Source organism: Tachypleus tridentatus, chromosome 9 (genome assembly GCF_004210375.1).
Source record: "Tachypleus tridentatus isolate NWPU-2018 chromosome 9, ASM421037v1, whole genome shotgun sequence".
NCBI lineage: Eukaryota > Metazoa > Arthropoda > Merostomata > Xiphosura > Limulidae > Tachypleus > Tachypleus tridentatus.
Genome location: NC_134833.1, coordinates 134,560,281 through 134,580,423, shown reverse-complemented (window position 1 = coordinate 134,580,423; position 20,143 = coordinate 134,560,281). Strand labels below are relative to the sequence as shown.

Here is a 20,143-nt window from a genome sequence, read left to right as displayed (position 1 = left end):
CCTGAACCACTTACCAATACAAAAATTTGACAAAATTTGCAGACTAGTTGTCTAGTGTGCTCCTTGTTTTTACTCAACTAGTAAGTAAGAACAGACAAGTTGCACATACCACTTTCAACTCTTTACAAGATGGTTTGTTAAGGAAATACAAACCACAATGTACTTGCTGGACGTATTGATAAAAAAAGACAGATTGTGTGTCATAGACCTTGTACAGAAGAGGTGGAAGTTGTTGCAACACATTTGTTAAGTCTTTATGTATGGGTTGGATTCTTTACAGTGCCTGCGACTTGGTGATAAATGTACAGAGCTCACTTATTTTTAAAATAATATATTTAAACAAGTCAAATGTATTCACATATGTTCATTATACACTTAGTCACCACAGTTGTAGTCAGAACTTAAAATAATTCTCTTCCCATTTACGTCTGCATAGGTTGGTTTAGTTTCTTCAGAACACAACTGACAGGATAAATTGTTACAGTTACGACAGAAAGTGTTCGTACCCCTGCATCCCGAGTGGTTTCTTGCTCATAACTTGAAAAGTATCATGATTAGGCTAATAGTAGTTATATATTATATAATATGTTATAAATATTATACTAACACACATCTACATAAATTTGTATGTAAATTAAATGACAAGTAAACTGTTTATAAACAAATAACTAAAAATAGGAGGAGCAGAAAGTGTTCGTACAGTTCAGAACGTGTGAAAAAAACTGATATTTCCGTAAAAATTTTTAGTTTGGCGAATAAACTACATTATACCATTCCAGAACTAGACACTGGGTTCATAACTATTGGAATTTAGCCAGCAAAAAATGTACTTCTGGCAATTTAGTGCCGTCTCCGTCATTATCTGCTTGGTCATCATGGCGAACAGGAAACAACTGTCCAGTGATTTAAAAAACCGAATTATTGTAAAACACATGTCTTGTATGCCTCTTTCTGGTATTGCTATGCAACTTAATGTGCCAAAATCTACTGTTCAAAGCATAATTGCCAAGTTTGAGCTTACAGGATCAACTGCTCACCTCCTTCGTTCTGGACGACCCACCAAAATTCTAGAGAGAACCAAGAGGAAGGTTCTCAGAGAAGATAGTAAGAACTCTCGTTTAACACGTAATGACATACAGAAACTGGTAAGGGAAACTGGGGTTGAAGTAAGCACCTCTACAGTTACGAACATGTTATGCTCTTCTGGGTTCAAAGCATGCTGTCCTCGTAGAACTCCATATTTAAAGCCTGTTCATTTAGAAGCATGATTGAGGTATGCAATAAAGCATGTAGATAAACCCTTAACCTATTGGAAGAGTATTCTTTGGACAGACGAGACTAAAATCGAGTTTTTTGGCCACAATGCTGTTTGCTATATTTTCTGTAAGAAGGGGGAATGAAGTCTTCCAAGGAATACCGTCCCTACAGTTAAACACAGAGGTGGCTTGATCATGCTGTGGGGTTCCTTCAGCTCTTCTAGTGTAGGCAGCCTTCACTGCGTCAACGGAATCATGAAAAATGAAGAGTACGTTGATATATGAGGCACTTATATCAGGAATGATGCTTGGAACTTGTGGCTTGGGCGTTGTTGGATCTTTCAGCACGACAATGGCCATAAGCACACATCGAAATATGTGCAATCCTGGTTGCAGAGGAACAATATAAGTGTTCTGGAGTGGCCATTGCAGTCACCCGATCTCAACCCAATTGAAAGCGTTTGGCATGAGTTGAAGACCAGGGTTCATCAATGTCATCCAAAAAACTTGCAAGAGTTGGAGGCCTTCTGTAAAGAAGAATGGAAGAAAAAATACCAGTCGAGTACTGTCAACTCTTGATGGTCATGGAGGGCTATGAGGAGAGATTGCACCAAATAATTTACCTGTAAGGCTACACAATTGACCATTAAAGTAGGTGCACAAATACTTTCTGCCCCTTCTATGTTTGGTTATTTGTTTATAAACAGTTTATTTGTTGTTTAATTTACATAAAAATTTATGTAGATGTGTGTTTGTATAGTATTCATAGTATACTATACTTTCATTATCCTAATCGTGATACTTTTTTTTAGTTATGAGGAAAAAACTACTCATGATGCAGGGGTACGAACACTTTCTGTGGTAACTGTATTCTGTACTCTGTAATTATGAAATGATCTGTAATAATTTCACTTTCAAAGTTACCACTCTTTATGGGTAAACTTACAATCACACAAACTGAATCTAGATATTTATCTAACTGTCTCTTCTATATATATTTTGAATGTGTATTTATAGTCTGACAAAGATGTCAAATATTCTACACACTAAGATACTAAATGCAACAGTAGTCAATTCAAACAATGAGGAAAACATAGAAGGTTCTTATAACATGATGCAATAATACAAGTGCCAATTCACAATAGTTGATTTATACACAGTTATATAAACAAAATTTAGGTAAACTCGCTTCTAAAACTAGTTAAATGTAACACTTGTTAAACTATTTAAATTATAACACATTAAACACATTAGTTCTGTATATCTAACAATTTGATGAGGCATAACTGTACTTGAACAGTTGTGATAAGAAATAGGTGATTTTCTATAAATACTCACAAGATAATAAGGGCTTTGATACAGTTTTACATTGGACATGATATTTGCCAGTGTTTGTTATTATGGGAGACCTAAATTTTAAAAATTGCATAGTGAGGTAAAGGTGAATGCTAGCTTCAATTTATGTATGGTGGAAAGGTATGGCTACTTCAAGAAAATTTATCAAGTTGCATATCTAAGACTATAACAGCATTTCTAGGAAGCATAAAGAATGAAACCATTATGTATTTTATCCCTTTCACTAACGTAATATGAAATTTTCTACGAGTGTGGTCTAAGGAAAGCTGATGTACAGTGGAGGGAAATTTTTAAGTATGCATATGGTCTAATGCAAGCTGATGTACAGTGGAAGGAAAGTTTTCATTACGTGTGTGGCCTAAAGGAAGCTGATGTACAATAATGGGAAAGTTTTCAACTTGTGTAATCTAATATTAACCTCCTATTCTTAATTATTACAAATTAAGTTATGGTTTGAACAAAATGATTATAGAGAAATATATAAAAATGTAAAAACGGCTAGTTTGGGTTGAGAAATTTTTTATGTGGAGGAGTGAACAACATTTCGACCTTCGGTCATTGTTAGGTTCATTAAGAAAGAGGTAACTGACAGACAGCTGACCACATGTTTGAAGGGGGTTTTCAATACGACAAACCATTGACTACCTCATAATTAACAGATCTGACTGACAATTAAACACAGATGAGATACATCTAATAAACAAAGGACTCAACTTTGCAATAGCACCTAGGTATATATACCTTAGAAATTAAAACATGTTTAAAAGATCTAGCCAGGAGATGTGTGATACTTTCCATAGAAAACAACTGAAAACAACCAACACAAAGAAACAACTTCGACAATTTTACCAAATTTAACAGCCAAACTTCCCAGAAAAAATTAAAAACAACATCTTAAACGATTTTTCAGAGAATTTTTTCACAAAACCATCAATATAATTTCACAAAACAGAAAGCTAAAAGACAATCTTATAAAAAGTGACATTAATTCCATTAAAAACCTAAAACAAGACAAAAACATAAAAATTCTAAAAGCATATAAAGGAAACGCTATAGTCATAATGAACACGAATGAATACATCCAAAAAATGAAGAACATCCTATCAGACACAAACCAATACACACAAAACACAATTAAACAAAATACTATCAAAACTGAAAAAAGCCAACATAATTTCAAAAACGCTTTATTCCTACCTGTGCAAGACCGACTCACGCACACCACAAATATACGGCATCCCCAAACCTCATAAACCAGATTGTCCACTACGACCAATTATGTCCACATACATATCATTTAATTACAATTTTGGCAAATACATAGCATGGGCATTCTCCAAATATGTAACATCAGCCAGCTCATTCATCTTTTAATTTAGACTCTTTTAATTTCAAGTCTAATCTTAATCAACTTAATCATAAAGCCTTAATGGCCAATTTTGATGTTACATCCCTTTTTACAGAGTCCCACCCACTGAAGCCTGCAAGATAGCCTTAGAACTCTATATCTGAGACCCTAACCCATCAAAAGACATTCCCAGCAACCAATTAGCAACCCTCATAGAATTCACAATGATGAAGATAAACTTCACGTTCAACAGCAACAATTATATACATATAAATGGCCTAAGCATGGGCAACCCAGTATCACCAGTTCTGGCCAATATTTTTGTGACACAAGTTGAAACACAAGCAATTAACACAGCATTACATCCACCACTGTACTGGTACAGATATGTAGACGACACAATTGCGGGATTCAGATCTACAGAACACACACTTTATTTTTTCAATCACATTAACTCTATACATTCAAACATTAACTTCACATGTGACCAGAAAAAAAGCAATCAAATATCATTTCTTAACCTCAATTACAAGAACCGACACACAATTTAAGAGAAATCCACCGAAAAATCACCCACACCAGACTATACATTCCTTGGGATTCAGCACATTAAACAAAACAAAAACTCAACATACTAAGAATCCAAATAAACACAGCCATAAAACTATGCTCACCAGATAAAATTTATGATGAATTAGACAAAATAAAACAATATTTCATCAACATCAATAAGTTTCCTCCACAAACCGTAGAAAACATTATACGCACACACCGAGACAAAAAGCAAAATCGACTAACAAAGGTAAATATATCCCACTATTTAAAAAAAATCACAAAACCATATACTGCTGCATACCATATATTCCCGACATCAGCAGAAAACTAACCAACATTTGGCAAAAACTAGTAACAAAATATGAAATCCCAGTTAATACTAAATTTATTCAAAAACCAGGCACAAAACTAAGGTCTATACTATATAAAAACTGCATTGACAAACACCATACCAACACATTATTTATAAAATACAATGTGATAACTGCCACGACTTCTATATTGGAGAAACAAGTAGAAAAATGGAAACCAGATTCAAAGAACACAGTCACCTTCACACATTTTTGAACACTGCAAATTAAATAACCATAGAAAACAAGGAAATATGTTTTCATATTAAAAATTTATACACCAGGTATTTTTCTTTCAAAAAACCAAGGATTATAAATAGAATATCTGATTTGGATTTTCAGGGAGTGCTAAATCTGGCAAGTATTTAGGAATCAAACATACCTTTCTTAATTAGCATGTAGATGAGTTTACATTTAAGGAATTTTTGCTATTCCAGTTCTTTTGTAAAAACCAGTAAAGCTGTTAAACTTAGATCTCCAGAAGGCATCATACATCCAATACTTAAGGTTTTATTTTTTAACAATTGGGTAATAGGTTAGCCAATACGTGTTAAATTTGGGTATCCAGTTCTTTTGTATAAACCAGTAGAAGCTGTTAAACTTAGAACTCCAGAAGGCATCATACATCCAATACTTAAGGTTCTATTTTTTTTATCATTGAGTAATAGGTAAGCTAATATGGGTTAAACTTAGGTATTCAAAAGGCATCACATATTCAATACTTAAGACCCTATTTTTTTGATAATTGGGTGATAGATAAGGCAATATGTATTAAAGTTCCAGAAAGCATTATGTGTCCATTGCTTGAGAGCTTACTTTTTATAATTGATTTGTGAGTAAGCCAGCTTGTGTTTGGTATTGGTAAATATTTGTACTTTATTGGGAATGTTTTGTAGATGAATTTTGAGACTTCATGAGTTTGGAACAATTATTATTGGGTTAATAATTTTCCTTGGTGCTGTAGGTTTTATTTTGATCAGTCGCAGACATTGTGTATGAATATTTATTGAACATAAATTATGTGATAGATTTGAAAATACAAATAATGTGAGATTGAAGATTTGTTGTGACCCGTTCTGTAGTAAAATAGCTTGTTTATAATAATTAGTTTATTGATTAATAATAAGAATTATGAAAAGTTTGAGACAATGGACAATATATGTACTTAAAAAAACATCAAAACTACTGTGATAATGACCATGCATAGATCTTGAAGCAGTAGCAGTTTTTTATGTTAATCAAATATATTCCTTTTATACAATATATTTTTGTAAATTGTGATTAAAAAATTCAGTATTGGTGTTTGTCAAATGATTTTTTAGTATAGTGGCTGATGGTTACATGAATTAGTGATGATATTTTCACAGAACATACTAGGCTTCATCAAGTGTTCTCATGTTACTTGTATTTCTTTTGTTGTCTCTGATCATGTTTAGCTGTATTCGATCAAAGAGAAAATGCAGGAGTACATGAATGTACTGACAGAAGTTCGAAAGCTTGTATCAAATGCAGATGAAGATGCCAGAGATCTCCTTGTTCAAACTTGTAAAGTGTACCAGGAAAAATTACAGGAACTTGCTTACCAGCTTGGATGGTTGAGTGCTGCTGTTCTGTCATGGGTAAGAACTTCTTTCAGAATTATCTTTAATTATACTTGTGTATTTACAAAGTGAAAGTTGGTTACTGTAATAATATAACTGAAGTGAGAATTTTTCTGAAGAAAGAAAATATTGTGTATGATTTGAACTAGTTTATCTCCTAATTAATTTCAGTTTCAATATTTGAGATTTTTAAGTTTTCAATTCTTCAGGAAAATTATAACTTAACAGAAAATAGTATTCTATTCTTAAACTTTCTGTAGTTAAAACCCTTAAAATTGCTACTTCCAAATACAAAAAAGTGCAATAAAAAAGAATCTGAACATTTCAATTGGATCCCATATTCTTTTCTTAGTTAAAAATAAAGTGGAAAGTGTGAGATTTGAAGCATTCAAGATATAATAATTTGAGTGTCTAAAGTATCTGTCCAGTTAGAAGAGTCACAGGTTTGAGTCTTACCCAACTTTATTTTTCTTTAGCTCAAGAAAAAAATTGTTATATAGTTTAAAAAGCAATTTGTTTTTTCACTAGTCATGTATCAGTTACTAATAAGCATTGTTTAGCCATATATTTTCAATAATCTCTTGTATTTATTAATATTCTTAAGCTGTCAAATGATACTACTGTTAACAGGTTAGATTAAGTTGCTAATATGTATTATTTTTCTTAAGCTGTCAAATGATACTACTGTTAACAGGTTAGATTAAGTTGCTAATATGTATTATTTTTCGTACAAACAGTTTGTTTAAATTGTAAAATATATTAGTATCATAAAGGAAGATGCATTGGTTGGTTCACATTTTGTTTCTTTTTGTTTTCCTCTTCAGGAGAGAGAAATGGATGTGTTTTGGCTGTTGTACATGCTATTACAGACTTTAGAGCAAGCCTCCAAGGCTGGTGTTTTGTTTGCTTTTGTTCCTGATTTTTATATTGAAGCATGCATTAACACTTCTAAAGCACTTGTCAGCGTGTTTTCTTCAACTTCTCAGTGTCGTTATCCTGGTACGTTTAATATTTCTTCAGAACTTGCTTGATTAATTTAGTTACTAGTTTCAAAGTTGATAATTATAATTAACTACATTTCCCAAAACAATTAATGGCTAATCAATTTTTTTCATATCATGTTATTCACACTCCTGAAAAATCAAGTGTCATGTGATCTGATATTGAAATATATACTAATGGATTCATGTGATACTGATTACTTTGCAAATCAGTAAATGATCTAAAAACATTTATTAATAAGGCATATCATCACCTCAAACACTAAAGCAAGCTTCCAGTCAGTGTAGCATGCTCAAAGTGAGAGAATCAGTGGGCTGTTGGAATAATGTAGTATTTTTTTCCCATTGTAACAGCTTTATCAGTGGTGAATTACATGGACCTTCTCAGACCATTCTGCATGTGTTCAGTCAGATTCTTCAAGTCCAATGATCAAGTTAAGCAGTTCATTCACTTGATACCCCCACTCCCCCCCTTTTGTTTTTGTCCAGGAAGGTTCTAACCAGTAGAGTTCTGTGAGAGTGTATGTTATCATCTATTAGAATAAAACAAAAATCTGTGTGACTGTTCTTGGTGGTACGAGTGCATTGAGGTTCATTTCCCATGTTATGTGGCTGGTGTCTCTAATGTACAGCTTATGGGCAATGTGTAGCCCACGAAGCTGTTCCAACTGTCTTGAGACAGTAGGCCACTTGAGAATAGTCACATATCTTAGTGAGATACCAACATGGCTCTTTTTCATTTTAATTTTCAGTTTTGACTGCTTCTAAGTATGTCTGACGTATGGCATTCGTAGTGTGTAAAGCTCAGCGTAAGTACCAGTAATGATCTGTGTCCAGACCCTTGCCATATGTTCTTTACTCTGTGAAATTGGAATTTGTATTTGCTCTTGGGTATTTTTTAAGTGCATACATGCTCATTTCTAGCAGCAATGTAACATTATTCAGCTGTGAACAAGACATTCATCCATGTACTCTTTGGCTAATATACACATTTTTTCTAATATACCACTGAAAACAAGTTGTTTTCTAACAATAAGTTAGATGATGCACCTTATAACTTGTCTTGTATGAAGACTGCTTCAGACTGTTGAATACTAACTTGTTGTTTTGTTTCCAAGCTGAACTGTTGATTTAATTGAAAATCTAAGAACCTTCAATTGAATTAAGCCCATATTGTTAAGTGTGGTCACTTTGTGGGATTTGTGATAATGGTCTACCCTTCTAGTTCTCCATCAAGCCAACTGTATTGGTTGTTGGACAGTGATTCCATATTCTGTTAACCACACTTACAGCCACATTGCAATGACTTGTCATTTTTAACCAGTTTTTTACCAACTTATTGCTCTTCGTATTGTCATAAATAAGGTTTTTTTTAAATGCAATTTATTGTTTTTCAGACTGCTCTGAACACCTTTCTTTCTCTTGTGTACCCCAGAGAAATGTGCATTACAGATCAAGTGTCAGAGATTCCATTAATAATTATTTAATAACATTAGTTATGTTTTTGATACCACAAATATTGAAAAATTGTCCATTAATGTTTTTTTTTGGTACTTTCAATCTTTTGAGCTGAGTGTATTTCAGTTGACCCACTAACATTAGGTTACTTTAAAAAAAACGTTTACATAATTTCTTATATTTTTTCTTTGTTTAAGGACATATTTACTGTATTAAGTACAATAATCTGTCATTTTTCATGCAATGCCCACTGTGTTTTGTGTAACACATTTTTACCTGTAGCTTTAAAATATTTTTGTACCTTTAAATCTTACATTTTGTCTCACTGTATGTGTAAAGTGTTTCACATTTATATAAGAGTATTTTATTTAATAGCACTACATATATTTGTTCAAACATCATTACAGAAGACCATAAGTAATATATGTGATAGTTATATCTAAATGTGACATGAAAAGTTTTTATAAATATGAAAAAATTGATAAAAACAATTTTTTGTTGTAATATTGCTTGTCAGTTTGATTTGATATATATTTCTGGTTTAAGTGATTTAATCTGCATATTATAAATACAAATATCTAATTTTTTAAATTTTACTTTCACATTGGAGTTGTCATTTAGCAACTACTAAATATTATAATTTTCACATGGTTTTCATGTGACTTTGTGGATGATCTTGTACTTCTGTTTTTATATAAGAATGAATAACTAATAGGACAGTAGTTAATTAACTTGAGATGCTGTAATATTTCCTCTGCTTATTTAATTATTAAAGTGTACTGTTGTTTGTTAGAGAACTAAATGTTACACTTACTCTTTGTTCAGTATTTCTTTCTACCTATATATTTTGTACATATATACTTACCACAACAGAAGCAGAATTCAAAGACAACTTGGAAACCTGTAGTAGGTTAAAACCAAAGATACTGCAAAAAAAAAAAGTCTTGAAGTTGTTATAAAGTTGTGAAAAAATTGAATATGTGATTAAGGCTCTAGTAAAGGAGACTTCCAAATGTCTATTTTAATGTAATGTTAAAACTCCAAGTGGGAAGAAACCTATTGATATACACAGCCAATCAGTGATGTTTAGGCCTAGCATGGTCAGGTGATTAGAGCACTCGACTCATAATCTGATGGTCACAGCTTTGAATTCCTGCCACACCAAACATGTTTTTCATTTTTAGCTGTGAGACATTATTTAACAATTGTCATTCCAACTGCTTGTTGGTTTTAAAAAAAAAGCATTAGGTGATGATGACTAGCTGCCTTTTCTCTAGTCTTACACTGCTAAATTAGGGATGGCTAGTGCAGATAGCCTTTGTGTAGCTTTGTGTGAAATTCCAAACCAAACCAAAACTAGTGCTGTTTATCATTTTGGGAATTTTCCAAGATGGCAAAAACAGAATAAATAACCTATCAATAATGTTTGAGAATTTCTGAAATTCTACACAATAATCTGGACAAGTTAGATGGACAACTGGTGATGTTTGATCATCACTGGGACTGAGGAATGGCTTAACTGGGTAATGTCGGAGATTATACACATTTTATATTATTTAGATAATAAAGGGAAATGATTTATATCATAATAGTAAATCTCTTCCATTTCATCATTATTATCAGATGGTATATATAATCTAAAATTCTTTAGATAACAGAGAGAAGTGATTTGTGATGTCAGAAAAACACACAGGTTCAAGAAATTTTAATATAAAATGATTAAGATTCTATAATCTGAGCACTTTCAAAAGTGGATCTTTTTTTTCTTCAATTCACTCCTATATTTCTACAAGAATTCCTACCCCCACTTTTTTATTTAATAATTACAAAATGATGTTAAAGAGAACTAAAATATTACCTTAATAGTTTTTAATGGTGACAACTATGACTGGTAATGGAGGAATTCATTTTGATTGTTGAGTGACTTTATAATGTTTCTGTTTCATATTAATTCCATAATTATTTTTTTTATAAAGCTGAATAAAAAATCATATATTTATAGTCAATGTATTTGATAACTAGAATTTTATTTATATATACATACATATACTTATTATTTTAAGGAGTATTTTGCCATGCTAGCCTAGTATGTGGTTTTAAATTAACTTGTATATCCTAAGTAGACCAAACCTTATGAGTTATAATGTGGATTACAGTTGACGATGTTGCTGACAATGAGGGTAACCAACTGATGAATCAGTGCATTCTGATCTTTAGTTTTTATTTGTATAGGTAGCTTGCTTTAATCAGAAGTTAATGGGAATTAAAAACTTCTAAATGTTTTCATGTTGAATTAGCATCCTGTTAGTTTTTGTATCATTAAACACAGCAGAAGTTTTTTTAAAAATAATGTTGAAAAACCTCTAATTTTTTATAACAGTTTATGAATAAACACCTACTTGTATGTTATGCATGCTTAAAGTAATTGTACAGTTTTTGAAGATATACATTAAACTTTGTGTGACATATCTTCCAGGATACATGGAAACTCTGACAAGATTTGGCACATTCCTTGCAGAACACTTTGCTGATAAACGTATTGTAAACGCCGGTAAGATTTGTCATCTTTTCATTTCCCAAGTGTGACAGTGAGGTATGTATGTTATAAAGATTTTTTTCTTCTTAGAAACTTTAATCATTGATTCTTATAGAAATGTGGATAACTTTTGGTCCTTTAATAAGTTCCAATATACAAGTGTTGAAAAGTTTAAGAGTTGTGTAGATTGAAAGAGGCTGTCTTCACTTAATGAATGAAATTGATTGATTATAAACAATGATTTGTAGTTGAGCACTTAATGAAATAAATGTTTGTTCATACCCAATGTCCTTCTATCTTGATATATTAATGGTTGTTGAACATCAGATAAAGATTATATTTAGCTTCAGTAACTTTATTAATACTAATGAAAGTAACTGAAATTGGATTTTTCTAGCATTTTAAAAGCTTTGGAATCAAAGGAAAGTTTACAAAGAGTGTAGTAATTTTATGGAGGTCAGAAGTTATTGTAATAGATAGCATGATTTAACATCTTGATTTTTTTTATTTCACTCACTGTTTCATTAATATTTTGAAATTATATTTCCCAAAGTCAGATATATATCCTAAGACTGTTGTTATTGTCTTATAGACTTGAAAGATTTGCTGATTGAAACTTTAGCATCCTATGTGTGTAATCGTGTTACTCTGCGTGCCTTGGAATCTATACCAGTTGAAAGGTTTGAGATTTTTAGGAAGTAGAATAATAATTATGATATTTCTGATTTCTTTCCCACCATTAATACAGATCTTATATTTCACTTGTTTTTACTCTGACGACAAGTGTAACATTAAACGTTTAGCACATATATTTGGTTTGTGGGGAATTCCTAATGTAACCACTTCTGTAAGGGCTTTGTCATTTTGATCAATCTTGCAACCACCATGTAACCCAAAACTACATACTGTAACTTTTGGTTTAGTTAGTGTATATTCATGAAACTTGGTGTGCTTTTAGTAAGCATAAGAAGATTTTGGTGCACAAAATCCAGATTTTCCTTGTTATTTTTGCTAAAGATTTGTTTGTGAATTTATGGCATCAGAGTCTGGCTCAGACTCCAGTTAGTCTTAAGTGCAAGTTAATTTTCATGTTAAAACTATAAATATTTTTCTCATTTTAAAGTTTTGAAACTTAATTTTCTTAATCTTTAGGACATCCTAAATGAATATCAAAAGTTCTATTAAGAAGATGTTTATATTTTATATGTTATTTTCTCTGAATTTGGTCCATTTGACCAACCTCATAACTGTATGGTGACTCAGTGATAGCAACTTTGAAACTTTGGGCCAAATAATTCAAAAGCTGTCATGTTTTTGTTTCATTATAATCTTTACTATAAGTAATTTGTATTGAAATTCAGAAGTTCAAATACATGAAAAATTTAAAGGAAATGTCAAAACTACTTTGTTTTCAACTTTTTGTTGAATATATAGTAATGTTAACATATGAGCGTGTTTGGCTAAGGATTCTTTTGCAGTAGGTGACTGTGACTTAATGGTGATACATTTAACAATACGCAAACAACATGCACTCCACTTCTTTTTAAAGTAACATATATATTTGAAACAAATTAAACATATGCACAAAAGTCTTTACTCTGTTTCTGTTTGTCTTGTTGCAGCTGTTGATATATCTAGGCCTTCTAGAAATCTACATAGCCTCAACATCAATGAATTACAAGTGTGAAATAAATTAATGCATAATATCACCCACACCAAACAGTCTTTTATACCTGACATCAAACAAATGTCACATTATATTTAAAAGTAAAGACTAAGAATTCATCTACATATTTTTTTTGTAATTAAGAAAATTAAAACTTGTTTAATATTATAAGTGGATTTCTTACTTATTTTTTATTGACACAAGTAGACACTGAACTTGATTTTGAATGAAACTGTGAAACAGTTGTGACATGTGTACCAATATTCAAAGTGTTAATTGGCTTTCATTGCTTATTAAGTCGATCTTGTCATCCTTCACATAAGTTGTTACAATGGAAATTGATATGTTGGGTAGTATTAGCAAATGACTGTAGAAGTCATTGTTCCAATAACAGCTGGTTATCATTAGCGACCCATTGAATCAATTTATAAACAAGCTCATTATTTTAGTTATATAGTTTCTGATATTAAATATTGTTGTAATTGGGCCTATTAAATTAATGCTGCAGCTCCATAATGTGGATATTTCTTTTTTATAAAAAATAGATCATTCAGTGATGAATTACAGTAGTACACTGAATTGTCTTTTGTTTTTCCTTTCTACCCATGATTTAATTTAAAGAATATATATTTATTAATTTAATTTGTCCACCTTTAGGATACTGAGGCTATAAAAGATGAACAAGTAGATGGAGCTTTAAATGCATGTATTAACCATAATGCAGATATAGTTTTGTGAACTGTACATGTTATTTCAGCAATGGAAAATGTGCTTTGTTGTTTGAAGACAAAAGTGTTCTTACTCGTTATGATTTTCTGGTTATTTTATCATTTGAAATCGACAGTTACATGTGGTTCTCTGGAATATTTTTGAAATTATTTAATTTTTTTTCCAGTTGTTTAACAATGGTGAGTTCATTGCTTCAACCATATGAAAATCGTGCCTGGGCACAGTCCAACTGGATCCTAGTGAGAATATGGAAGGTAGGGTTAGTCTGTTTTATACTAGGTTTATTATATGCAGTGTGACACACTCAACACTTGTGCAGAACTCTGGTGCCATATTATTAACTTTCAATTGACACTTTGTGGACAGGTATCTCTTGATCACTCCCCCCTTCTCACAGTGAAAATACTTATTTAAATTACATAGAAATTACTAAAGACTTAATAAATACAGAATTTAAGTTTGATTTAAAAATATATATGCAATGTGATTTAATATTTCTGTAATTTTTTTAGGTTATGAAATTTCAAAATATTTATTGTAAGACACATTTGAAAGACATTAAAAATACTGCATTTTGTCCTACAGTTTAATTCGTTGCTCAGAAAATTCACTTTTTATACCTATTTTTTCCAGCCTGATTGTTATTCATTAATATATTTCTTTTGATACTAAATTTTGCTGGTTGCACTAAACACTAGTTCCAGCTATAAATCATGACAAGATGGAAAAAATTTAATAAACACTTATCAGTGATGTAGGACCTGTCATTTCAAAATCATGTCACTATTGACATTGTCAGGCTAAGTTTCACGATGTTTGATAATTATTCTTGTTCAAGATCAAAATATATCTAACAGATGTAGTTTATTTCAACAATTAATAATTTCTATTATTTGTACATATTGTTTGAATGTGATAGCTTTTGTAGCAATAATATTTAGTAAATAATTATTTGAGTCGTTGGAAAGTTTCCCCATCACCTAGAGTATTCACTAAACCTTTTAGCAACTGCCTGTTGAGGAGACACAAGTGTAGAGGACAACGTTTTGAAAGTCTTCAGCCTTTCATCTTCAAGTCTTGATGGAAGACTTTCAAAACGTTGTCCTCTACACTTGTGTCTCCACAACAGGCAGTTGCCATCCATTCCACAAAGTTTCATCATGAATACTCTGCCTAAACAATCTATCAAAGAATACTATCTTAGTTTTTCTGTTTCCTTAGCATAGAATAAAATTTCTGTAACTTTTAAAGATAAATAATTTAACACAAAAACCTTTTTTGAAAGAAAAGGAACATCTAAAGAAACTAAAACAATTCTTAGATATGTGTTTTGTTCTTAAGTCTTCAAAAAGTTGTATTATATTCCTTTATTAACTTTTTCACAAGCTCCAGCTAATCACTTTGTTGAACGACCATAAATTTCTTTCCAAACAACTTAATTTGCTCTACATTGGTGTGAATAGTATGTTTCATCCAATGATACTTTAATGTTATCTGTAGTATTTTTAAAGCTAAATTTTGTTAGTGATATTCCAGTTTATATATAATAATAGTATAAAAGGTGGGAACAAGGGGATGTAGTAATAAAATTACTAATTTAGAAGAAAATTAATGTGAGGAAAAGGATATAAATGATTACATTATTAAGGAAGAATATTTCTGAGCAAATATAAACCAATACTTTCAAATAGATATAACAATCCTGAAAAAAATTATAAATGCATCAGAAAAAAATTTATTCACACTCTCACACAATGAGAAATTACATCACCTAGCCATATTTTTTCAAAGCTGATTCTAGTTTTGTAAAATCTAAAATGCAGAGAAATAAAAATATATTAGTAGCTAGGAAGATGGAACATCTGTTATCTCATTTGGATCAATTTTGACTGATAAATTACTTACAAAGGTTTTTTTTTGCAACTTCTCTGAAATTAAAGATGTAAAAACATTAAAATACCATGGTAATAAAGGATGTCATAAAGTCGAATGTTCAGACTATGTGTTGAGACTTTTTCAGATGAGTGTGATTTATTATGTTATGTATGTTACTTATTAAGATTTCAAATAACCAGAAATATGAACTCAAGTTTAAGATTTTTTAAATGTCAATATCTATCAAATTTATTTGATATATTTACCAACAATACTGATACAAACAATTTTCTTTCTTAACACAAATATATTTTAATATGTATAAAAAAAACACAACAGAAACGGTACAATTTAAAGTAACAGTTACCACAAATAGTTATTACAAATAATTATTTATATACAAAAGATTTACAAACTCACAAACAATATTTAGTCTTCCATCTGGTCTGGAACCAAATATTTTATCAGCGATCCAGTCCATGAGGTACAAATTACTTTTGTGTATCTCTGAAGATGACCTAGGAAGGTTGAAATGTTGTTCTCTCCTTATCAGTAAAAGTGTTAATACCCATACCAGCCATTCTGAGATAATTTTATTTCAAGTGGGTTTCTTGTCATTAAGAAATTACTTTTATGTTGATTACCCAGATACACTTCACTTGACAGGAATGCAACCTAGCTCCATTCTTCACATGTGAGTTTTTTTTATGACAATATTTAATGTCCTTATAGAAATACTAATGTCTAAAGTTAATTCACTGAAGCTTTTAATGTTCAAAATATATAAATGTTACTAGTCAAATTCTGTAATTTTCCAATTAATAAGCATTAATTACAATTATAACTTCAAAGGCATGTAGTATATTGACTGTATTGGCCAACAAGATAAAACTGTCCCTTGGCACATCAGTTTATGTAGTCATTAAGCAAGACTTTTGAATCTTCAACAATATTTGAAGACACGCGAGTATTTTTGCAAATAATATATTGTTAATTCTTGCTCTCAAGACTTCTACAAATTTAGAGAACAAGCAGGACTTGTACATCCAACAACATATGTCACCTGCATCAAACTGAAACAAACATGGGTATTAAAATAAATGTATAAAAGTGAATTTGTTACAAAACTAAAAAGGTATATTCTAAGTTTTCAAGTTAGACAAAATGCATGTTAATAAGCCAATTAGCATATTTTCTAACTGCAATAAAAATAACAGAGGTGTCACATACACTTAAGAATTACCATAAGGGTGTGGGTAAAATCACAAATGTTCATGCAAACAAGTGTGTGTATTTCAGAAAAGGATAACACATTAACTTTTGCAACACGAGCTCAGTCAATTTATCTCACACATGACTTTTTTCTACTCATTTAAAGACCTTATACATTTAATAGTACCAATAAAAATACAGTATGTATATTTTCACAACTTTGACAGTAAACATTATGAGTCTTTCACATAACAAAAATCATATTTTTAGTGAAGTATTTTTTGATAAATTTTAAAAGAATTTATGCATGAATAAATTGAGTATTTAATTTGAATGGTTCATGTTCAAAATGGCTTTCATGTTAATATTAAACAGTTTTATTCATTTCAAAATATGAAATTTCATTTGTGTAATATCTAAAACCTTGTAATATCTAAATACATTTTAAATGTTTGTTTTTAGTAAAACTTGATACTTCTAGTGAAAAATAGTTTGTTCAGATTTAGTTGAATAGAGGTACACTTTTTGAAGATAAAATATCAGACAGAATGTAGTATTTATTTTTGAAAGACATTGGAATGAATCATTAATCAGAAATATTTCCTTGTCATCTAAAAATTCCAGTTTGATGGTAGAATTTATTTTCAAATGTTTTCTCTTCTACAATTACAATGTCTGCTCAGCCCTACTGATAAACAGATTGCAAAATCTACTATATGAAAGTAAAAGTGTTTTCTGCTGCCCATTATTTTATTTAAATGTCATACTCACTCAGACATTTTGTTGTCAAAAGAATAAAATACTAATACATTGGTTCATTTTGTTATTAAAGGTATGTAAGTTATTGTTTCATGTGAATTTCATTGATATATGTATTGGGTTGAGGAATAATTCGTGAGCGTTTTTTCAAGTTAACAAAATATATTCATAAATGAAACGCTTTCGCAAAATATTTCATGTCATTTGGTAGATAATTTTTTGCTCTAATAGATCGTGTGTTTGATTTTCATATGTCTTTAATTTTTGCTTTCATTTTCAGCTCATTAAATGGAATGTCAAGTGGTCAAAATCGAGCATTTTTGACACCATCTGCTTTTTGCATTTAATTTCTGGCAATTTCGTTTACAACAATGCATACTATATACCTAGGTATTACATGAAATAACGTATCATAATAAATGTTTTGGGTGTAATGTGTTCATACATTGAAGTATTGTATAGTCTTGCATGTAATGCTTGAATGAAATTATTTAAAAATGCTCACGAATTATTCCTCAACCTAATATATAGGCATATAACTGAAGTTGTATAAGATTTGTTTCTACAGACATATAAATCTGAAATGGATTGTTTATTATGCGTTTTTTTTTTATCTCATGTGCTGGTATTACTTGAATCTGTTTGCATCATAACTGAATGGTTTTAACTTTGTCATTATTTGACAGTAGCATGTTTATAATAACTTAGAAAATAGTTGTGTTAGTTATTTTAAATAAATATTGTTTTATTGATTATCTTTTTATTAAAATCTGCACTTCATTTGGGACACTCCCTTTACAGATAATGCTTAACTGTTACTGTTCATATTGGCTGAGTGGTTTGTTTCAATTGTAAGTTTTGAGTTCACATCCCAATCAGTTGGAGGTTATAGCTTCTTTTAGAGAAAAACAGGTAACATAATACTTTACATTAGGGATATGAATTGTTTGTTAACAGTCAATTATAAAGGCTGGGTGTCATAGTACTTTTTATTAATCGATTATCATGTGGAAGTGTCGAGTTCAAATCCCAGGAGGGTTGTAATTTCATGTTTTTTGGTTTTTTTAATGTTTCTTATCATAATTACAGCAAGCTTTTTAAGTATTTCTAAAAATACAATTATATATTAGATAAGGGATAATGTTACATTATGTAGTAAACATAAGTTACTGTAGGTGTCAAAAATACATCTCTTCAATTCAATAGATGGTGCTACTTGATATTATTACTGATGTTTTTCATCTTTGATGAGAGATTTTCTTAACATTGAGTCAAAACATTTATAAGCATTTTTGATGACTTTGCCCTTCAACATAAAATTAATAGCCTTTGTTTTCACAGTTAATAATTTTCACGGTCAGACGTTTGACTGTGGAGGAACATTTGTTCAAGAATTTTGTTTTCTTTTTCACAGTGCAGTCTATAAGGTTTTATTAAGAACATTTGAATATAACATAAAACTATACAGAAGTCAAAATTATAATCAAGGACAACATACAGTAGATGCTCAAATATACATAAAAAATTGTTTTTGTGAATATTAGAAAGAGGTTAAATATTATCCAAATGTATTGTTGTTAAAATATATTTAATATTTAGAAGAAAAAAATATTTATAAGCCAAAGATTTAATTTTTAGAAGAAAATTTAATAAACAGTTGGTGTGATATGACAGTTGGTCAGCTAGTTCTAAAATGTTTGAAAGAGTAAATTTACCAATACTGAATTTCTCGGGCATCAGGTAAAGGTCTTTCCTTTTTTTTCAGAACAGGATTAGCATTAAAATTATACATGTTAAATATTTAAGTATTTTATTCATAGTCTAACTTCTTATAAAAGTAATTAATTTTTTTTCCTAAGTAAATGTTGCATGAAGTTAACATTATTTACAATATGTTACATTCGATTTAAATTAATTACCATGGATTTTTTCATCAGGGATGTGGATATGCTTTCCGTTACACTGTACCTAGCTATTTTGCCCAAACCTTTGGACCCAGGTACCACTTAACACTGGAAAAAAATTCAGCTATCAATCAAGGTGAGAATAATAGATAAGTTCTGAATGTAGCAAGTTACTTATGTAGATGAGAATTATTAACATTGATCCAGTAAATGATATTGCTTATTTTCTTGAATAATTGTTAAAACACAAACTTTTAAAGATTAGAATGTGTTGTTTCATCAGTACTTCACCATTATTGAAACTTTCATCCATAATGCCAATAATAACTCATCAGGTTCAAAATAGGCATTTGGATCTGAACTGAACTGTAATATCACTGCCCTTGGTGTCACTTTGAGCTTCCTGTACTATTAAGGAAATAATAGAATATAGATTTCTTACAAAAAATACAATAATTAGTTTGCTCTGTACATTATCACTTATTCTCTGTTCCTTGTAAAGTGTGACACTAGATGGACAAAACTTTATGTAATCCC

The 20,143-nt window shown here is 30.5% G+C and overlaps 1 protein-coding gene across 6 annotated transcripts in view; it reads left to right on the top strand.

The window, feature by feature from the left end:
* The window catches only part of LOC143226430 (E3 ubiquitin-protein ligase RNF123-like), a 121,760-nt gene that overhangs the window by 87,836 nt on the left and 13,781 nt on the right, over window positions 1-20,143 (top strand). For all 6 annotated transcript variants that reach the window (XM_076457372.1, XM_076457376.1, XM_076457375.1 and 3 more), the window contains 6 exons: window positions 6,302-6,484; window positions 7,291-7,465; window positions 11,402-11,476; window positions 12,054-12,141; window positions 14,023-14,110; window positions 19,640-19,742. In XM_076457372.1, the coding sequence (XP_076313487.1) occupies window positions 6,302-6,484; window positions 7,291-7,465; window positions 11,402-11,476; window positions 12,054-12,141; window positions 14,023-14,110; window positions 19,640-19,742 (712 nt within the window). The remainder of the gene's footprint in view (window positions 1-6,301; window positions 6,485-7,290; window positions 7,466-11,401; window positions 11,477-12,053; window positions 12,142-14,022; window positions 14,111-19,639; window positions 19,743-20,143) is intronic.